This window comes from Pleurodeles waltl, chromosome 5 (assembly GCF_031143425.1).
Source record: "Pleurodeles waltl isolate 20211129_DDA chromosome 5, aPleWal1.hap1.20221129, whole genome shotgun sequence".
In the NCBI taxonomy this organism is placed as follows: Eukaryota; Metazoa; Chordata; class Amphibia; order Caudata; family Salamandridae; genus Pleurodeles; species Pleurodeles waltl.
The window spans coordinates 383,756,322-383,775,484 of NC_090444.1; the positions used below are offsets into that span (position 1 = coordinate 383,756,322).

The 19,163-nt window shown below is 42.4% G+C and overlaps 1 protein-coding gene across 2 annotated transcripts in view; it reads right to left on the bottom strand.

Moving 5' to 3' along the window:
- Window positions 1-1,569: 1,569 nt before the first annotated feature.
- The window catches only part of LAMP5 (lysosomal associated membrane protein family member 5), a 177,047-nt gene continuing 159,453 nt past the window's right edge, over window positions 1,570-19,163 (bottom strand). For both annotated transcript variants that reach the window (XM_069234137.1, XM_069234138.1), the window contains one exon: window positions 1,570-5,895. In XM_069234137.1, the coding sequence (XP_069090238.1) occupies window positions 5,717-5,895 (179 nt within the window). In that variant the 3' untranslated portion in view covers window positions 1,570-5,716. The remainder of the gene's footprint in view (window positions 5,896-19,163) is intronic.

The window sequence follows — 19,163 nt, forward strand, 5'->3', positions numbered from 1 at the left end:
GCGCATTCCTGCCAGTGCAGCGTTAAGGTTAAGTCCAAAACCTTCATAACTAAACACAGATGAACGATGCTGCAATCCCAGAGGCTGCAATAATGACTTTTCATTTATTTCTCTTGTTTTCCTCATGAAAGCTTTCCATCAGACACCACAACACGTTTCGACATAGTGGCAAATTTCCGAGTGAGCAAGGAACTATTTATCTCCTGCCTGTGTAGATTACACTGGAAGACAAGGGACTGTGATCTGACTTCTAAAAGCGCCTGGTGCTACCCCAGAATGGAAGCCACAATCTCATCAAGAAAAATATGGTGAGCAGATGCCTCTTAAGTCTTTTACATAGCTGATGCGGCCCTAAAATATAGGGTCTGGAGACTACATGTTTAACTTTTTTATACATCTGAAAGCATGTTGAGCAGGAAATGGACTGAGGGTTTAAATCTTGTATGGAAACAAAGAGACATTGAGGATGGTGTTTTAAAGGGCACGGTTTTCTATGAACATGGTGGTTTAAGAAATGACATATACTACCTGACCTTGGAGTGAAATAAATGTGCTTAAAGTGAAAGAAAAATTCTGCAATGATTAGTGGGTGAAGAGACATTGAGAATGGCATTTATGTAAGTGCAGACTATCACAAGCATGAGGAAATGCTGAAAATTGAAAATTCACATTACCATACTATTCAAAGTGAAACGAACGTGCTGAAGGTGTCGTAATTGTTTTCAGGTGTGAAAACTTGTGGACTATCAATCCCAGAATGCTGCATATAAATCAGGATGGCAGTAGAGAATCAGAAACAGCAGACAAAATCACCTGGAAGAAGACATTTGCCCTCATTACAACCGCGATTCTACCGCCAACTGGCTGGCGGTACAAATCACCATGTTTTGACCACGGTGTTAGCACAGCGGTCACACCGCGGGGACTGGCGGTTTTCCGCCATGGTTGTCCTGGCGGTTTGAATCCACCAGGGCAGCGCTGATGAAACTACAACTCATGCCGGAAAGTAACATTAGGCCACGAGCTATAGTTTCTTAACATAAGTATAACTATAAGTATAACTATAACTGCTGAATTTCTATGGTTTTGTATGGGTAACGCGTCAACCTAACTATAACTTCCCTGTAACCTTTTTTTTTTTTTTCAGTGATATATATATATATATATATATATATATATATATATATATATATATATGCATATGTTCACTAAGTATACTAAGTAAACAACCTTGTTATTAGCTTTTGGAGGTGTTTAGGAGGTGATGATTGCTTAAGCTGTACCATCATTTAGCAAAAAAAAAAAAAGAAACTATTATTTTCAATCATGGATAGACTAAATTAATTAGCCAAAATGGTTCCATCTACTATCCACGATACTGATACTGACAGATATGTTACCTTGTTTGCAATTACTGCCCCATTTCAATGGGCAATAATGAACAAATTGCATGTGTTTTTCCCTGTCAAGCTTCAAACGTTGATTGTACTGTGATTTGCTTGCACCATTTGCCAGACCCCCCCACCAGAATTGTGATTAACAAAAGAACAACGAAATTAGCACTTTTGTAAAAATTCCACATTGTTTTAATAAAAGGCCCTTCAAAATTGTCATTTGTTTAAAAAAAATGAAGCAGATCCACTTTCATTGGGTTTGCGCCAACATCTAGCCAATAGAAGTAGTGTGAGCAGGAGTCCAGTTGGCAGCAGACGTGCTACATTCCTCTGTGTCTACCTGCAGGGTCGTAGCTTTAGAGGGGGTGTGTGTGGTGTTGCACCCCCCCCCCACAAAATGTAGTCTTTGGTAAATAGTTAGGTTCAAGGGCTTTCAGTCCGGTATGTTGAAGTGTCTGTCGGATTTCACCCGGAATTTTTACATGCCCACAATGTCAAAAATACACACACACACACACACTCTCTCTCTCTCTCTCTCTCTCACACACAAACACACTCTTTCATCTCTGTTTTGAAGACCTTAAAAATGTTGATTAGTTTGAGAAATGTTGTGTTTTAAGTGCCCCTAACTGTTTGCCCTCTCTCTTTCCACTGCCCAGTAAGCCCACTTCATGCCCTGCTCCTCATTTAATATGTTTTAGCAACATATCCCAGCAGGTTTGTTGGGAAATCTGAAAATCAATACCCCCAATCTTATTGACCATGCTATCTGTCTGCCTGTTAACACTGTTCAAATTCACATGGCCACCCTTTGTGCTACCAGGATGCACCCAAATTCTTGCTTTCATCCCTGGCCCTATAAGCCCCCTTTCTCCTCACTTCTCCTTGCCTTGTGGAAGCCACTATCCCACTGCGGTCCCGTAACTCCTCTACACTCCCACCCATTGCTGTGTCCTTAAAGTGATGGGGGTGCATTATGTGTGTTTTTAAGAGTGCAAAATCTGAAGAGGCTTTCCCCAGTGTAACACACTGCTTTCGTAGGCTAGTGTGTCATTTCCAATTCTATTTTTTGATTTCCTGTGGACCAATTATGTCTGCCACTGCCAAGCTTGTGTGATTTTGAAAAAAGCTTCACAACTGCTTTGTGCTATGGTCATTGAATGTTCCACCATTGAATGATGAAATGTAAAAGACGTGGGGGCTTATTTATGGGGAAATGGTGTAGGGCAGCACCACAAGTCTTCTTGCTGCGCTGTCCTAGCTCAATAGAAAAGGGCAAGAATGCACTATATTTTTATAACATGCTGCATTCTGGTCCTTTCTCCCTGCGCTGGCACACAATTGGCTACGTAGTGCCAATGCAGGGACCCTTGCACCATGGTACAAGGCTGTCTGCATTGCATGGAGGATTGTTTTTGTGAAGGAGGGGGCACCTTCCTGCACAAAAACAATCCAGAGAGGTGTTTTCTTCTTTCTTTGGAAAGAGGGAAATACGAGGTGGAAAACAAATACTTCTCCTCATTATGCCTCTCCTGGGGAGGCATAAGGTTTTGGCACTCCCCAGGTTTACGTGATTAAGTAAATCTGGGGCAGTGTCATAACCAATGTGTGTTGCATGGAAAAACCCATTGCAACGCCCATTGAACGGCTCCCTGGGGCAGAGCAAGGCAACTCAGAGACTTGCACTGCTTTGTCTTACTCCATATCTATGAGGCCATTCAAAGCCACAAAAAGTGGCATTGTGTGACCTCATAGATATGTTTGAGATGTCTGCGATGGTGGAGTGTCAGCAAAAGTGATGCTCCGGGGGTGCAAGCCTCTCATAAATAAGCTGCCCTGTGTATTGCCCTGCGTGTCTCCAGTAAGTAACAAATACCATTGTCACCTTCATGAAACACACTGCAAAACCGCTGTCTGGCAGTGGCATAAGATCACAGGAATTTTCTCTCTGAATTTAGGTGGGCACGCTGCGTTGTCCTTTCTTAAATTGACAGCTTTTCTTGATACAGTAGCCAATAGGGATGATATGCCTTGGTGTGATTTCTCAGAGTTCGGGCAGCTGTTTAAAAATGTGCAAAGGCACTGTTTAATGATCTTCTTCATTCCCTTATCCCTTAAAGCAACTTTTATAAAGAAATGTCCGATTCTCAGTTACTTGAGGATTTACCTATGATAATGGTGAGAAGTGGAGACAATGGGAGGCTACATTATGCTCACAGACAAGATTGCGACTGGATTGATCTGATAAGACTCGCAACACCCTTCTTCTCCCTCCTACATCCTCAGGACATTTATCTGGTCCCTATTTCCCCTTCACAACCACCCCGCCCCCCCACCCAGTCACCTGAAACAACCTCAGTGTATTTACCCCTCTGCCCTGTGCATCTTTGGACTGGAGGTTGTCGGATGCTAAAGACAAAGAGTTTTTAAATTTAAATCAGCATTTTCTAGCATCCGAGACCCTCCCCTTCCAGGGTTCGGCGCTGGACACTCTGCCAGGTCACAGAGAGACTTGGTAAAGACAGACCAAGGAGCTGTATTTTTGTGACGCACATTTTCTGCCTGCCGCAAAAATACTGCAAATCTGGATTTGCTGGCAGGTTGACAGGCGGCCCAGTGCGTACATCACAATGTAGAAGTGGTGGGCAAAAATAATAAAGTGAAAAAAACTATCCACTCAACTATGGCCATCACTTTGGTGCTTGAGCAACACAATTTATAGCACCGCATCCAGGCTAGGGCATACATGAACACACCCTTGGGCTTGTCCAGTATACTTTTGATATCCAGATGGGATAAAGTCTGTAAAGTGACCTATATTTTTTAAAGAAAAGCAGAGAGGCAGATTTCTGAGATTAAACATGCACAAAAAATGTGTAGAGTTTATTTGAGGCAAATCCTGAAAATCGACATTGATAAAAGAGGATTTCTACTTTTACTAACAATAATTCTGTGCTAATCCGTCCTTAATTTATCTCTTACACCTTTCACAAAGATATCGAAAACTAAATTGTTTATCTATTGAAGACTTTCAATGAGGCTGGTTGCATAGTTTAAGTTGCATTGTATGTTACCAGACCGCCAAGTTAATGTTTCTCTCGCTAACCATTCAAGTAGCATATTCTAGTGCAGATCTTTTCTAACGCTCTCTTTTGTGAACATATGAAAGCACACTTAACATGAATTGAAAGCATAGTTATTTCTTCACATGCATTATGCATTGAGCTTTTTTCTGATTATGAAATACTACAATATATTTCCATACTCTGCTTTCAACAGAGCTTTCCTTTGTGCATAACAAATATTATTTACATTAAAGTTCTTTAAATATTCCTATGTTGACTTATTTATGTACATGAATCTGAAAGTTAATATCCTTATTTGCCTTACATTGCCTTTGTATAACTTACACTGGAACAATTACAATAGGTTTCAACTGGACCCAGTTGCTAGCCACTGGGTGTTCAGATATGTTTTGAAATTGACATGGAGAAATGTCAGTGTTATGTATTTACACTATATGGTTGCAACTGATGTCTAATTGTGATCACTGGTTTCAATCTGTACTCCTGTATTTCCATTAAAATTTCCATTGTTTTTCTCCTGGACATATGGCATGCAATGTCCTAAAACCATAAGGTTGAAAGAAACCGCATGTACGTGGTCAAATGGAACCTCTCTACTGCAGCTTTTTTTATGAAACTGTTACAACCAAAACTTAAAAAGAAGTACCAAGTCATGCTCATACGGAGTGATAAAAGTCAACAAAAAAAACCCAAATATAATATGATTCTACAACATTGTGTTAGCAGGGTAATACCACGTTATGCAACTTAAGAGAGTTCGTCAATAACTCACTGATATTCGTACAACTGGCCCGCTGCTATAATTTCATGGCATTAAAATCAATAAAATGGCATCTTCAACCGAATGGAATTGTCCTCATACAGCGGGCATACGTGCTGCCAGTACTCGAGAGGCAGTCCATGTAAGTCAAGGTTCAGCCAGCTAATGCAAATGACCTTCCATTCGGTTGCACTGAATCTAAATGTATCTGTTTAATGTTTATTATGTGTATGATTGACTGATTAATTGATTGATTGATTAAATACACTTCTATGGTGCACTCAACACATAAAATGTCCTCTTGCCAAATGCTTGACTTTGTTTGCCCACTCAAGAATCATTAGCAAGTAGCCATATCGAACATTCATAGCAGATACATGGATTCAAAATGCTATTATATACAAGAACAAAGTGCTTTTTGAGTGAACTTGCTGACAAATGTTTAGAATCAAACCATACAGATATAAAATAAGAATCTATCCCATGTGCTTGTAGTCAGATCTGTCTTGAGGAATGTGAACCTGGTTGGCCGTTAGTTTGTGGTGAACGTGGTAGATGGCCAGAGTTATCACAATGGCAAATCCTAGGACCAGACCTAAAATCAAAGGTAGTGTTTCTTCAAGTTGTTCCTGCTGGTCCACTGGACATTTATATTCTGAAATTGAAGAAGAAAAACTCATTAGATTATGCGGTTTGAAACAAAATGAAAATTTCTATGTTTAGATATCAACACTCGGTAACTGCAAGAGGACCATTGTGCCATGTTTATCATGTCGCTAGATCTCTCCTCTTTAAGAGGATAAGGTTTAGACTCCTTTGTCAGGAAATGTAGAGTTAAGCAGTACCTTAAAATATGTCATTTGCAACTAATAGTTTTGATCAAGGTAATGATTTCTGATAAATCATGAAGCACCTACACTCCACTATAGTTTTTAGGACCTGACGGGCATGTTTATGAACCCCTTGCACCACTGGAGTGTCACTTTTTGTGACGCTCCAGCGGTGCACACTATAAAAACATATCTATGAAGCCACACAAAACCACTTTCTGTGGTAAGATATAGAGTAAGGTAAGACAGCACAAATTGCTCCGTTGCCTTACTCTGCACTCTGGAAGTGCTCCATGGGTTTGTGGTGGGTGTTCCTATGCAACACCCATGGATTTTGAAGCTTACCCAGATGTACAAAACCATTTAAAACTGGGGATGTACCAAAACCTGAGGTGAGGTGTAGTAGGAAGAAATATTTGTATTTCTCTTAATGTTTCCTCTTTCCATGTGTGCTGCATTCTGAAGCACACATAGAAAGAGGAAAACGCCTCTCAGGATTGTTTTTGTGCAGGAAGGTGCACCATACTGCATAATGCACCATATTGCATAATGCACCATATAGCATAAATACAGAGCATTCCTGCCCTTTCACTTTGGCATAGGGCACCACAGCAAGGTGGGTTGCTGCACTGCCCTATGCCAAATCCCCGTAAATAAGGGACTGAGTTTAAGCTTAGCAAACGATGTAGAACCATTTCAATGATTCTTAAAAAGAAAACAGTCTGTATTGTCATGCTGAAATTTTGGAGAAACACTTTTCTCTGGTGTCATGTTTTAGGTTTCTTCCCATTACACATTACAGAAATCACTATCTTTTAAAGGGTGGTGCTACTACACAGATGGAGTGCGAGTTCCAGCACTGTCTTTCCTGTTTGTGGCAGGCAAGGTTATGTATATTTCAGCAATCAATTCATGATCATGTCTACATCCTATAAAAAGAGTTTGAGAGACTTCCTTCCTCATGTGGTGTTGCTGAGATTTTTATGCATGCGAGAAGGGGTCCTCTTGCAAGAGAATAAAGGATGTGTAAAAATGAATAACATTGTGGATGTTAAGAATCACCATTTTAAATAGGACGTAGTTGTGGTGAGAGTTATGAGTCAACTGCAATTAAGGTAACAATTCTCTCAAAAACCATTTCATACTAGAACATTATTCATTATCTTTTGAAGGGGGTATAGTGAATTTGCTAAAGCCAAGGAAAACTATGAATGGCAAATCAAACTGACCAGTTATGTTGTTAGATTTAAAATATTGGTTAAAATGTTCTCAAATCAATTGAATAGGGTGGCAAATAGTTTGGAAAATGCAAAGCAAATCAGGCCTAGAGCTAGGAGGTAAGTGACATCTCATACCCATGGTTGCTAGAAACAACTGATGATATGAATATAAAAAATAACAGCATTATTGTTATTGCTTCATATTGAAAAGGCATTGTCTAGGTAAATTAGGAGTTCTCTGGAAAGTCTTAATAAACATGCAAATTCTCTCAGTTCACCAAGTGACCGAGAGGGGTTGTTTTTAGCAATAATCTACAACCCCAGCTACAGCAAATGAGGCCCTGCTGGGAGAGATGTGGTAACCAAAGACACTAAGCAGGTATCATCCTCTTTGGTTATATTATTCATAGAACCACTTACAATTTACACAGAGAAGTGTGTTTTTTTTCTACAGTAATGAGAATGGTAAGCTAAAAGTTGAAGGTATAGTATTTATTTTGCAGGAATACTGTCTTTCAGAAAGCTTTTAGAATGAAACAAGCTTTCGCTCATGTAGGGGTTTCAAAGTTAATGAAAGCAAGGCAACAGTACTTATAATGTTCATCGATAAAATATACTGCCTAATGAAGTGAGATAACATCATTATGTTAAATAAAAGCAGTGTTTAGATGTGTTCCACAGAAGCGGAGCAAATGTATGAATAGACATATGCCAGTTTTATTGCAAAAAAAACCAATCTAGGCATTTACCCAATTTGCTCTTGACTATTGTGGGAGGCATTAATTTAGATAAAGTGGTAGGAATACCTAAATAGCTTTGTTATTTCCATGTCTATTATGCTGATTACATGTGATATCCTTTATACAAAGATATCAATTTGTCACTGACTAATATGGGCCAAGAACACGCCGAGACCCCGCCTTACTATTATTTGTTATAGGATCCACAACTTAGCTAAATATTTCCCCCCACAATTTGTGACAAAATGTAATGATCTTAACCTTTTTATGATTCAGTTTAAGTTAATTACTGCATTTGGGTATTATTTGGAAATATACTATCCAGTCAAAAAACAAATCCATTCAGTCTGACCACTATGCTAGAAAACCTAGAATCACCGCTAACATATTGTGATGCTTATATGAAAGTATGTCAACATTGTGTAGTGGCTATAATAGGGCAAATAGTTGATACTGAACATAAGACATATTTTAAAACAATAAAGCAGGTAAATATCTGATTTGATATACACTAGCCAGGATCTAAGCAAAAAATGTGGAAGGTATTGTGGCAACATGCGAGTGTTTAAATAGACCTTTAGCTTTTCGCCAGTTTTCTTTTTGCAAAATAAACGCCAAAATAGCGGTGAAGCCTGATTCCCTGATATTAAACACATTTGCCAATAGAAGCATATAAACATTTGCTGTCTGTTGACACAGTCAAGGAAGCGTGCTATAAAAGTGTTAAGATCTTATGATTCTTAAAGAAAATACTTTCTACTTGACAGAAACCATGAAACTCCACGTTACTTAAATTAATAACAACCGGTGGGATTTTTTTCTCAATTACTTATATCTATCTGTATGTATTTAAATATGTCGTGTTCTAGCCTATATATAACGTTTATAAAATGTTGCAAAAAAGTAAATATCTTTTTTTGAGCCCACTCTTTTGACAAAGTACAGCACATTATTACACATTGAAAGGCTCATTTATTCGTTTTTATAGCGCAATCTTGCCCATTATTGTTTATGATTAAACCCATATTCTCATACTTGCTGTGGAATTTCTATACGCTACAGGGCACATTTATAAAGAATTGTGGTAACTCAGTGCAGCAATAAAAAAGAGAGCCACATCTACTTAAATATAGCAGCTTTTCTCACCATAGGCAGGCTTGCACAAATTGACACGCACTTGTGCCAAATTACAAGGGCTTGTGTAATGTCAAGCATTGGTTTTGTATTAGAATAAGATCCTTCCAGAACAAACTTCTTTGCTTTGATATATTTTAACACTTTCATAACTTTGTATTTGTGCTATTCAGTACAGCATGCTTGAAAATTTAGAAATACTTTAAGAAAAGAAAACGTTTCTCTAACTTTATACCAGCTTCGAGAGGAGTATGTTTGAGGCACAAATTCCTGTCTATCAAGGTAAACAGATAGAGATTTGCGCCAAAACCCATGGGTAGTTGCAAAGGAACTGCTTTGCACCACCCCTCATATGCCCCCTTGATGCAAAGAAGTGGTGAGTAGTGCAAAGTGCTACTTTCTCTTGCCTAAGGGCTACGCTTCCACTGCAAAACCTGGAAACCTAAAAGGTAAATACCAAAACCAACAGTTGGCTTTGAGGTTGCATCACAACCAGACACAAATCTGTTACAAAGTGTTAATATTAATATAGCTTGCTATAGGGCCGACTCACCCGCAAAGAGGTATCAGGGCGCTGGTAAAAAGCACAGGCAAGCAAGACAGAATGCAAAGAGTAGAACAGGACTGTCTTAAGCAGTTTCCTGAACTTAACATATTCAGGACAGGTGAAGTTGTGATAAGGCAAGTTATTCCAATAAAACGGGGCCAGGTAAGTTGAAGGACCTGCTGCCCCATCTTGTCAATTGAACACAAGGGACTGTTAGTATGGCTTTATCCCTTGAATGCAAGTTCCTAACTGGACAGTAATGTTTAAGTTTCTGTAATAGATAGCTAGGACCGTTGTACGGAATTACTTTGTATGTAAGACAGAAGATTTCACAAATAGTCCTTTTCTTAATTGGCAACCAGTGTAGGGCTCTCAGCAAAGGTTCGGATGGCGAACCAGAAGGAAGATTTGGAGAGAAGCTGCACAGCCGTGTTTTGGACCATTTGAATTTGGACAATAAAGTCTCATTTTCTGAGGCAAGTAAAGCGTTGCCAAAATCATATTTGCTGATTATCAGAGCCTGAACAAACGTTTTCCTGGCAGAGGATGGAAGGTAAGAGAAAGCTTTCTTCAGCAGACACATCATGTTGAAGCAGCTGCAGCTAATTGCAGCAACATGGTCTTTCATGCATAAAGACTGATCTATTTGCAGGCCAAGATTCTTAACTACATGTTTGGGTGTAGGAGCAGGGTCTAATTCTAAAGGCCACCATTCCAAAGTCCAAAGTTGCTGGGCTTTACCAAGTAGCATGATCTCAGTTTTATCAGCATTCTGTTGCAAGCAGTTTGTTGCATCTTTTCAACAACTGCTTTCATGCCATTGGAAAACTGGTCCTTGACTTTCTCCAAGTCTTTGTCAAATGCAAACATAAGCTGAGTATCTTCAGCATGTGATATAATTGCGAAACCAAAGGTTCTGGCAATAGCAGCTAGGGGGGCTACAGAAATGTTAAACAGTGTGGGGCTTAAACAGGAACCCTGTGGTGCCCCCTTAACAATCGACATGATGCAAGACTTGAATGTGTCCAAAGAGAGAGTCTGAGTTATATTTTTTTAAGAAATCACAGAGCCATTCCAAGGCAGTCCCAAAAAGACTGATCTTGTACAGCCTTTGAATCAGCCTAGAAAGAGACACTGAAGATAAATCCAGTAACACCAGCATAGATGGAGTGCCTTTGTCCAAGGAGAGTATTATGAAGTCAGTAACCGCAACCAAGGCAGTCTCAGTACTAGAAGAGAATCAGAACCCAGATTGTGATGGTTCCCGGATCTTATTTTCCTCAAGGTAGGCTGTGAGTTGAGTAGTTATTAAACCTTCCAGTAACTTGCCAAGGAGCAGAAGCAGCAAAATAAGACAGTAATTTGCCAGATTTCTAGGATCAACGTTAGCCTTTTTTTGTACAGGTACAAACTGTGCAGATTTCCAGGCATGGGGAATATTTCCGCTGTCCACAGATAGATAAAACAGTGACCCAGCAGCGGGTGCCATCTGGTGGTAGAGTAAGACTATATTCCATGGTGGACAGAGATCCAATAGTGAGTCAGATTTGGCTTTTTTTAGATTCTTTCAAATGTGCTTGAGAGAAAAGGTTGCAACATTTTCTAAATTGCAGGCACAGTTACAAGGGAGGCAGTATAGTTCAGCAACTCAGCAGATTGATCTGCAGGTATAGCAAATTTCAAATAAATTTGGTTTTGTCGGCTAACAAATTACACAAGTCTTGTGAAGTTGGAATAGTCTGGGAGCAAGCAAATGGATTAACATAGTCATTGTGGACTTTGAATACTTCGATAGGAGGATTAACAGCTAGCTCAATTTGAGTATCAGTGTGGGATTTACAAGCTAATTTAATCTTCCAGTAATAGGAGGACAGTGCCAGCCTTGTTTCTTTGGGATTAGTCTTACACCACCTTATTTCCAGCTTTTTACAGGAAGATTTCTCCTGTGTCAGCTCCTTGGAATACCAGGGACAATGTGGCCCAGGAAGCGTTTTAGATCCTGTTTTTTTGAGGTGTTGATACATTTGGCACTCTGTGTTTCCAGTTACTATCTAACCTTTGCCTTTCTTTATTATGAGGAAACAAAAGTGCTACCCTTCTTTGTTAGGAAGATTGGAGATCATAGCCTTTCAAATGTTGCAACATTTCAACTTAAAGAACTGTTGGGTCATTCTGTGCTGGTATTGTGTACGCCTTCCATGGTGTATGTGGTGATTAGGATGTGCACTTTTTAAAATTTGCTGTCAACTTAAAATCTAAATCTCATCTCAATGTTCTTGTGGCCAGGGTATAGTATAAGAGTGTATTAGTGGGATGACACTAAATGGACAGATCTGATTGAGGCAGCTAAGATTGGTGATAACACAACATTTTGGAGAATCATAGCCCCTGCACGCAAGGACCTTTACTCACAGATCAATCACTTTTCAAGTGCAAGTGAATGGGTTGAACATTTTTCTAATCTCTACTCATATAATAATGATAATGATAATTTGCCACCTGTAGTCTCTTACAACTCACACAGGAGTCACCTACCCAGTGATATGATAATGCATTCATTTTTCACCATGGAAGAGACAAAGCAGGCCATAGAAACTATTAAATTAGGCAAGGCTCTGGGTTCAGATAAAATTACAAGGGACCTACTGTGGTATAACGTATCTGTATTGGTCCCTTATGTCAACTTGCTCTGCAGTGTCATAGCCTCTGCACCTCCAGTTCCCGACACATGGAAATGAGCTGAGATTATTCCTATTTTCTAAAAAGGTGACTGTAGGAAAGTACCATCTTGCCTGGCATGTTACCCCCATTTTTCACTGTATATATGTTGTTTTAGTTGTATGTGTCACTGGGACCCTGGTAACCCAGGGCCCCAGTGCTCATAAGTGTGCCTGAATGTGTTACCTGTGTAGTGACTAACTGTCTCACTGAGGCTCTGCTAATCAGAACCTCAGTGGTTATGCTCTCTCATTTCTTTCCAAATTGTCACTGACAGGCTAGTGACCATTTTTACCAATTTACATTGGCTTACTGGAACACCCTTATAATTCCCTAGTATATGGTACTGAGGTACCCAGGGTATTGGGGTTCCAGGAGATCCCTATGGGCTGCAGCATTTCTTTTGCCACCCATAGGGAGCTCTGACAATTCTTACACAGGCCTGCCACTGCAGCCTGAGTGAAATAACGTCCACGTTATTTCACAGCCATTTTACACTGCACTTAAGTAACTTATAAGTCACCTATATGTCTAACCTTTACCTGGTAAAGGTTAGGTGCAAAGTTACTTAGTGTGAGGGCACCCTGCCACTAGCCAAGGTGCCCCCACATTGTTCAGAGCCAATTCACTGAACTTTGTGAGTGCGGGGACACCATTACACGCGTGCACTACATATAGGTCACTACCTATATGTAGCTTCACCATGGTAACTCCGAATATGGCCATGTAACATGTCTATGATCATGGAATTGCCCCCTCTATGCCATCCTGGCATTGTTGGTACAATTCCATGATCCCAGTGGTCTGTAGCACAGACCCTGGTACTGCCAGACTGCCCTTCCTGGGGTTTCACTGCAGCTGCTGCTGCTGCCAACCCCTCAGACAGGCAGCTGCCCTCCTGGGGTCCAGCCAGGCCTGGCCCAGGATGGCAGAACAAAGAACTTCCTCTGAGAGAGGGTGTGACACCCTCTCCCTTTGGAAAATGGTGTGAAGGCAGGGGAGGAGTAGCCTCCCCCAGCCTCTGGAAATGCTTTGTTGGGCACAGATGTGCCCAATTCTGCATAAGCCAGTCTACACCGGTTCAGGGACCCCTTAGCCCCTGCTCTGGCGCGAAACTGGACAAAGGAAAGGGGAGTGACCACTCCCCTGACCTGCACCTCCCCTGGGAGGTGTCCAGAGCTCCTCCAGTGTGCTCCAGACCTCTGCCATCTTGGAAACAGAGGTGCTGCTGGCACACTGGACTGCTCTGAGTGGCCAGTGCCACCAGGTGACATCAGAGACTCCTGCTGATAGGCTCCTTCAGGTGTTAGTAGCCTTTCCTCTCTCCTAGGTAGCCAAACCCTCTTTTCTGGCTATTTAGGGTCTCTGTCTCTGGGGAAACTGCAGATAACGAATGCATGAGCTCAGCCGAGTTCCTCTGCATCTCTCTCTTCACCTTCTGATAAGGAATCGACCGCTGACCGCGCTGGAAGCCTGCAAAACTGCAACATAGTAGCAAAGACGACTACTGCAACTCTGTAACGCTGATCCTGCCGCCTTCTCGACTGTTTTCCTGCTTGTGCATGCTGTGGGGGTAGTCTGCCTCCTCTCTGCACCAGAAGCTCCGAAGAAATCTCCCGTGGGTCGACGGAATCTTCCCCCTGCAACCGCAGGCACCAAAAAGCTGCATTACCGGTCCCTTGGGTCTCCTCTCAGCACGACGAGCGAGGTCCCTCGAATCCAGCGACTCTGTCCAAGCGACCCCCACAGTCCAGTGACTCTTCAGCCCAAGTTTGGTGGAGGTAAGTCCTTGCCTCACCTCGCTGGGCTGCATTGCTGGGAACCGCGACTTTGCAGCTACTCCGGCCCCTGTGCACTTCCGGCGGAAATCCTTCGTGCACAGCCAAGCCTGGGTCCACGGCACTCTAACCTGCATTGCACGACTTTCTAAGTTGGTCTCCGGCGACGTGGGACTCCTTTGTGCAACTTCGGCGAGCACCGTTTCACGCATCCTCGTAGTGCCTGTTTCTGGCACTTCTCCGGATGCTACCTGCTTCAGTTAGGGCTCTTTGTCTTGCTCGACGTCCCCTCTCTCTGCAGGTCCAATTTGCGACCTCCTGGTCCCTCCTGGGCCCCAGCAGCGTCCAAAAACGCCAAACGCACGATTTGCGTGTAGCAAGGCTTGTTGGCGTCCTTCCGGCGGGAAAACACTTCTGCACGACTCTCCAAAGCGATTGGGATCCGTCCACCAAAGGGAAAGTCTCTAGCCCTTTTCGTTCCTGCAGAAACCTCAGCTTCTTCTGTCCAGTCGAAGCTTCTTTGCACCCGCAGCTGGCATTTCCTGGGCATCTGCCCATCTCCGACTTGCTTGTGACTTTTGGACTTGGTCCCCTTGTTCCACAGGTACCCTAGATTGGAAATCCACAGTTGTTGCTTTGCTGGTTTGTGTCGTTCCTGCATTATTCCTCTAACACGACTATTTTGTCCTTAGGGGAACTTTGGTGCACTTTGCACTCACTTTTCAGGGTCTTGGGGAGGGTTATTTTTCTAACTCTCACTATTTTCTAATAGTCCCAGCGACCCTCTACAAGGTCACATAGGTTTGGGGTCCATTTGTGGTTCGCATTCCACTTTTGGAGTATATGGTTTGTGTTGCCCCTATCCCTATGTTTCCCCATTGCATCCTATTGTAACTATACATTGTTTGCACTGTTTTCTAAGACTATACTGCATATTTTTGCTATTGTGTATATATATCTTGTGTATATTTCCTATCCTCTCACTGAGGGTACACTCTAAGATACTTTGGCATATTGTCATAAAAATAAAGTACCTTTATTTTTAGTATAACTGTGTATTGTGTTTTCTTATGATATTGTGCATATGACACTAAGTGGTACTGTAGTAGCTTCACACGTCTCCTAGTTCAGCCTAAGCTGCTCTGCTAAGCTACCATTATCTATCAGCCTAAGCTGCTAGACACCCTATACACTAATAAGGGATAACTGGGCCTGGTGCAAGGTGCAAGTACCCCTTGGTACTCACTACAAGCCAGTCCAGCCTCCTACATTGGTTGTGCAGTGGTGGGATAAGTGCTTGAGACTACTTACCACTCTTGTCATTGTACTTTTCATAAGAGAAAAATATACAAAACAAGGTCAGTGTATATACACATAGCCAAAAAGTTTTGCATTTCCTCTTTGCACTCTTTTCTAAGTGCTGAAAAGTACTTCTAAAACTTTCAAAAAGTTCTTAAAAGTTTAAAAAGTTTTTTTCTGTCTTTCCAAAAAGTTCTGAAAACTTTTTTCTCTTTTTCTATCACTTTAACTCTCTCTAAAAAATGTCTGGCACAGAAAAAAATGTTGAACTGTCCAAACTTGCATATGATCACCTTAGCTGGAAAGGAGCAAGGAGTCTCTGCATAGAGAGAGGTTTGAGTGTAGGGAAGAATCCTTCCTTAGAACTGTTAATTAACATGCTTAGAGTACAGGATAAGGCCATAAGTGCCCAATCTGTTGAAAAAGTAGCTAATGGTTCTCAATCTGATCCAGGGACTCCCCCAAGAAAAGATTCAGGAAAGAAACTTCTCAGCCTGCCCATTACTAGACAGTCTAGCATAGTTGGTACAGAGGTTGAATCACACCATACTGATGGTGTGCTCTCACATTATACTGGTAGCCAAGCTGTTAGGGTGCCCTCTGTAAGGGACAGGTCTCCTTCTGTTCATTCCCATCATACCTCTGTATCTAGAAATGTCCCTCCCACCCACCCTGATGACAGATTGTTAGAAAGGGAGCTCAATAGATTGAGAGTGGAACAAACCAGACTGAAGCTCAAGAAGCAACAGCTGGATTTGGATAGACAGTCTTTAGAATTAGAGAAGGAAAGACAGAAGTTGGGTTTAGATACCCATGGTGGCAGCAGCAGTATTCCCCATAGTCATCCTGCAAAAGAGCATGATTCCAGGAATCTGCACAAGATAGTTCCCCCTTATAAGGAGGGGGATGACATTAACAAGTGGTTTGCTGCACTTGAGAGGGCCTGTGCTGTACAGGATGTCCCTCAAAAGCAGTGGGCTGCTATCCTATGGCTATCATTTAGTGGAAAAGGTAGGGATAGGCTCCTTACTGTAAAAGAAAATGATGCTAATAATTTCCAAGTTCTTAAGAATGCACTCCTGGATGGTTATGGCTTAACCACTGAACAGTACAGGATAAAGTTCAGAGAGACCAAAAAGGAGTCTTCACAAGACTGGGTTGATTTCATTGACCAGGCAGTGAAGGCCTTGGAGGGGTGGTTACATGGCAGTAAAGTTACTGATTATGACAGCCTGTATAACTTAATCCTGAGAGAGCATATTCTTAATAATTGTGTGTCTGATTTGTTGCACCAGTACTTGGTGGACTCTGATCTGACCTCTCCCCAAGAATTGGGAAAGAAGGCAGACAAATGGGTCAGAACAAGAGTGAACAGAAAAGTTCATACAGGGGGTGACAAAGATGGCAACAAAAAGAAGGATGGTAAGTCTTCTGACAAGGGTGGGGACAAATCAAAAAATGAGTCTTCATCAGGCCCACAAAAACACTCTGGTGGGGGTGGTGGGTCCAAATCCTCCTTTAATCAGAACAAGGAAAAGAAACCATGGTGCTATTTATGTAAAATAAAAGGCTATTGGACAACAGATCCCAGTTGTCCAAAGAAAGGCACCACAGCTCCTACCACTACAACCCCTACTGCTACACCTAGTGTCCCTACTAATAGCAGTGGTGGTGGGAGCAAACCTACTAATAGCCAATCCAAGGGAGTAGCTGGGCTCACTTTTGGTAATTTAGTTGGGGTTGGTCTGATTAGGGAGACCACAGAGGCTACTTTAGTCTCTGAAGGGGCTATTGATTTAGCCACTTTGGTTGCTTGCCCCCATAACTTGGAGAAGTACAAGCAACTAACCCTAATAAATGGTGTTGAGGTCCAGGCCTACAGGGACACAGGTGCCAGTGTCACAGTGGTGATTGAGAAACTGGTGCACCCTGAACAACACATACTTGGACACCAGTACCAAGTAACCGATGCTCACAACATAACACAAAGCCACCCCATGGCTGTTGTAAATCTCAACTGGTGGGGGGGTAACTGGTCCAAAGAAAGTTGTGGTAGCTTCAGATTTACCTGTAGACTGTCTATTAGGGAATGATTTGGAGACATCAGCTTGGTCAGATGTGGAGTTGGAGGCCCATGCAGCAATGCTGGGCATCCCAGGGCATATTTTTGCTTTGACAAGGGCTCAGGCCAAAAAGCAAAAAGGACAGGGAAGCTTGGATCCTGGAACAATGGACCAAGTGCTCCCTAAAGCTAGGGCTAGTAGAAGCAAACCACTTCCTACTATCCCTCCCTCTACAGTGGATTCTACTTCTGAGGAAGAAGAATTCCCTCCCTGTGCAGAACCTACACCAGAGGAGCTGGAAGCAGACACTGCTGAGCTTTTGGGTGAAGGGGGGCCTGCCAGGGAGGAGCTGAGTGTGGCACAGCAAACCTGTCCCACATTAGAGGGTCTCAGACAGCAAGCTGTCAAACAGGCTAATGGGGATGTCAGTGACTCTCACAGGGTTTACTGGGAGGACAACCTCTTGTACACTGAGCATAGGGATCCTAAACCTGGAGCTGCCAGGAGATTAGTGATTCCTCAGGAGTACAGAAAGTTCCTCCTAACACTGGCACATGATATTCCCCTAGCTGGGCACCTGGGTCAAATGAAAACTTGGGACAGATTGGTTCCCCTGTTTCATTGGCCTAGGATGTCTGAGGACACAAAAGAATTTTGCAAGTCCTGTGAAACCTGTCAAGCCAGTGGCAAAACAGGTGGCACCCCAAAGGCACCCCTTATCCCACTGCCTGTGGTTGGGGTTCCCTTTGAAAGGGTAGGGGTTGACATAGTTGGCCCCCTTGACCCTCCTACTGCTTCAGGCAATAGGTTTATCTTGGTGGTAGTGGACCATGCCACAAGATACCCTGAAGCAATTCCTTTAAGGACCACTACAGCTCCTGCAGTGGCAAAGGCCCTCCTGGGAATATTTTCCAGGGTGGGCTTCCCAAAGGAAGTAGTATCAGACAGAGGAAGCAATTTCATGTCTGCATACTTAAAGGCCATGTGGAAGGAGTGTGGTGTAACTTACAAGTTCACAACACCCTATCATCCACAAACAAATGGACTGGTGGAGAGATTTAATAAAACTCTGAAAGGCATGATTATGGGACTCCCTGAAAAACTCCGCAGGAGATGGGATATCCTTCTACCATGCCTCCTTTTTGCCTACAGGGAGGTACCCCAGAAAGGAGTGGGCTTCAGCCCCTTTGAACTTCTTTTTGGACACCCTGTTAGGGGTCCACTCACACTTGTAAAGGAAGGTTGGGAACAACCTTTAAAAGCTCCTAAGCAGGATATTGTGGACTATGTACTTGGCCTCAGATCAAGGATGGCTGAGTACATGAAAAAGGCCAGTAAAAACCTTCAGGCCAGCCAAGAGCTCCAGAAGCAATGGCATGATCAGAAGGCTGTTTTGGTTCAGTACCAACCAGGGCAGAAAGTGTGGGTCTTGGAGCCTGTGGCCCCAAGAGCACTCCAAGATAAATGGAGTGGACCCCACACAATTGTTGAAAAGAAGGGTGAAGTCACCTACTTGGTTGACTTAGGCACTGCCAGGAGTCCCCTTAGGGTGCTCCATGTCAACCGCCTGAAACCCTACTATGACAGGGCTGAT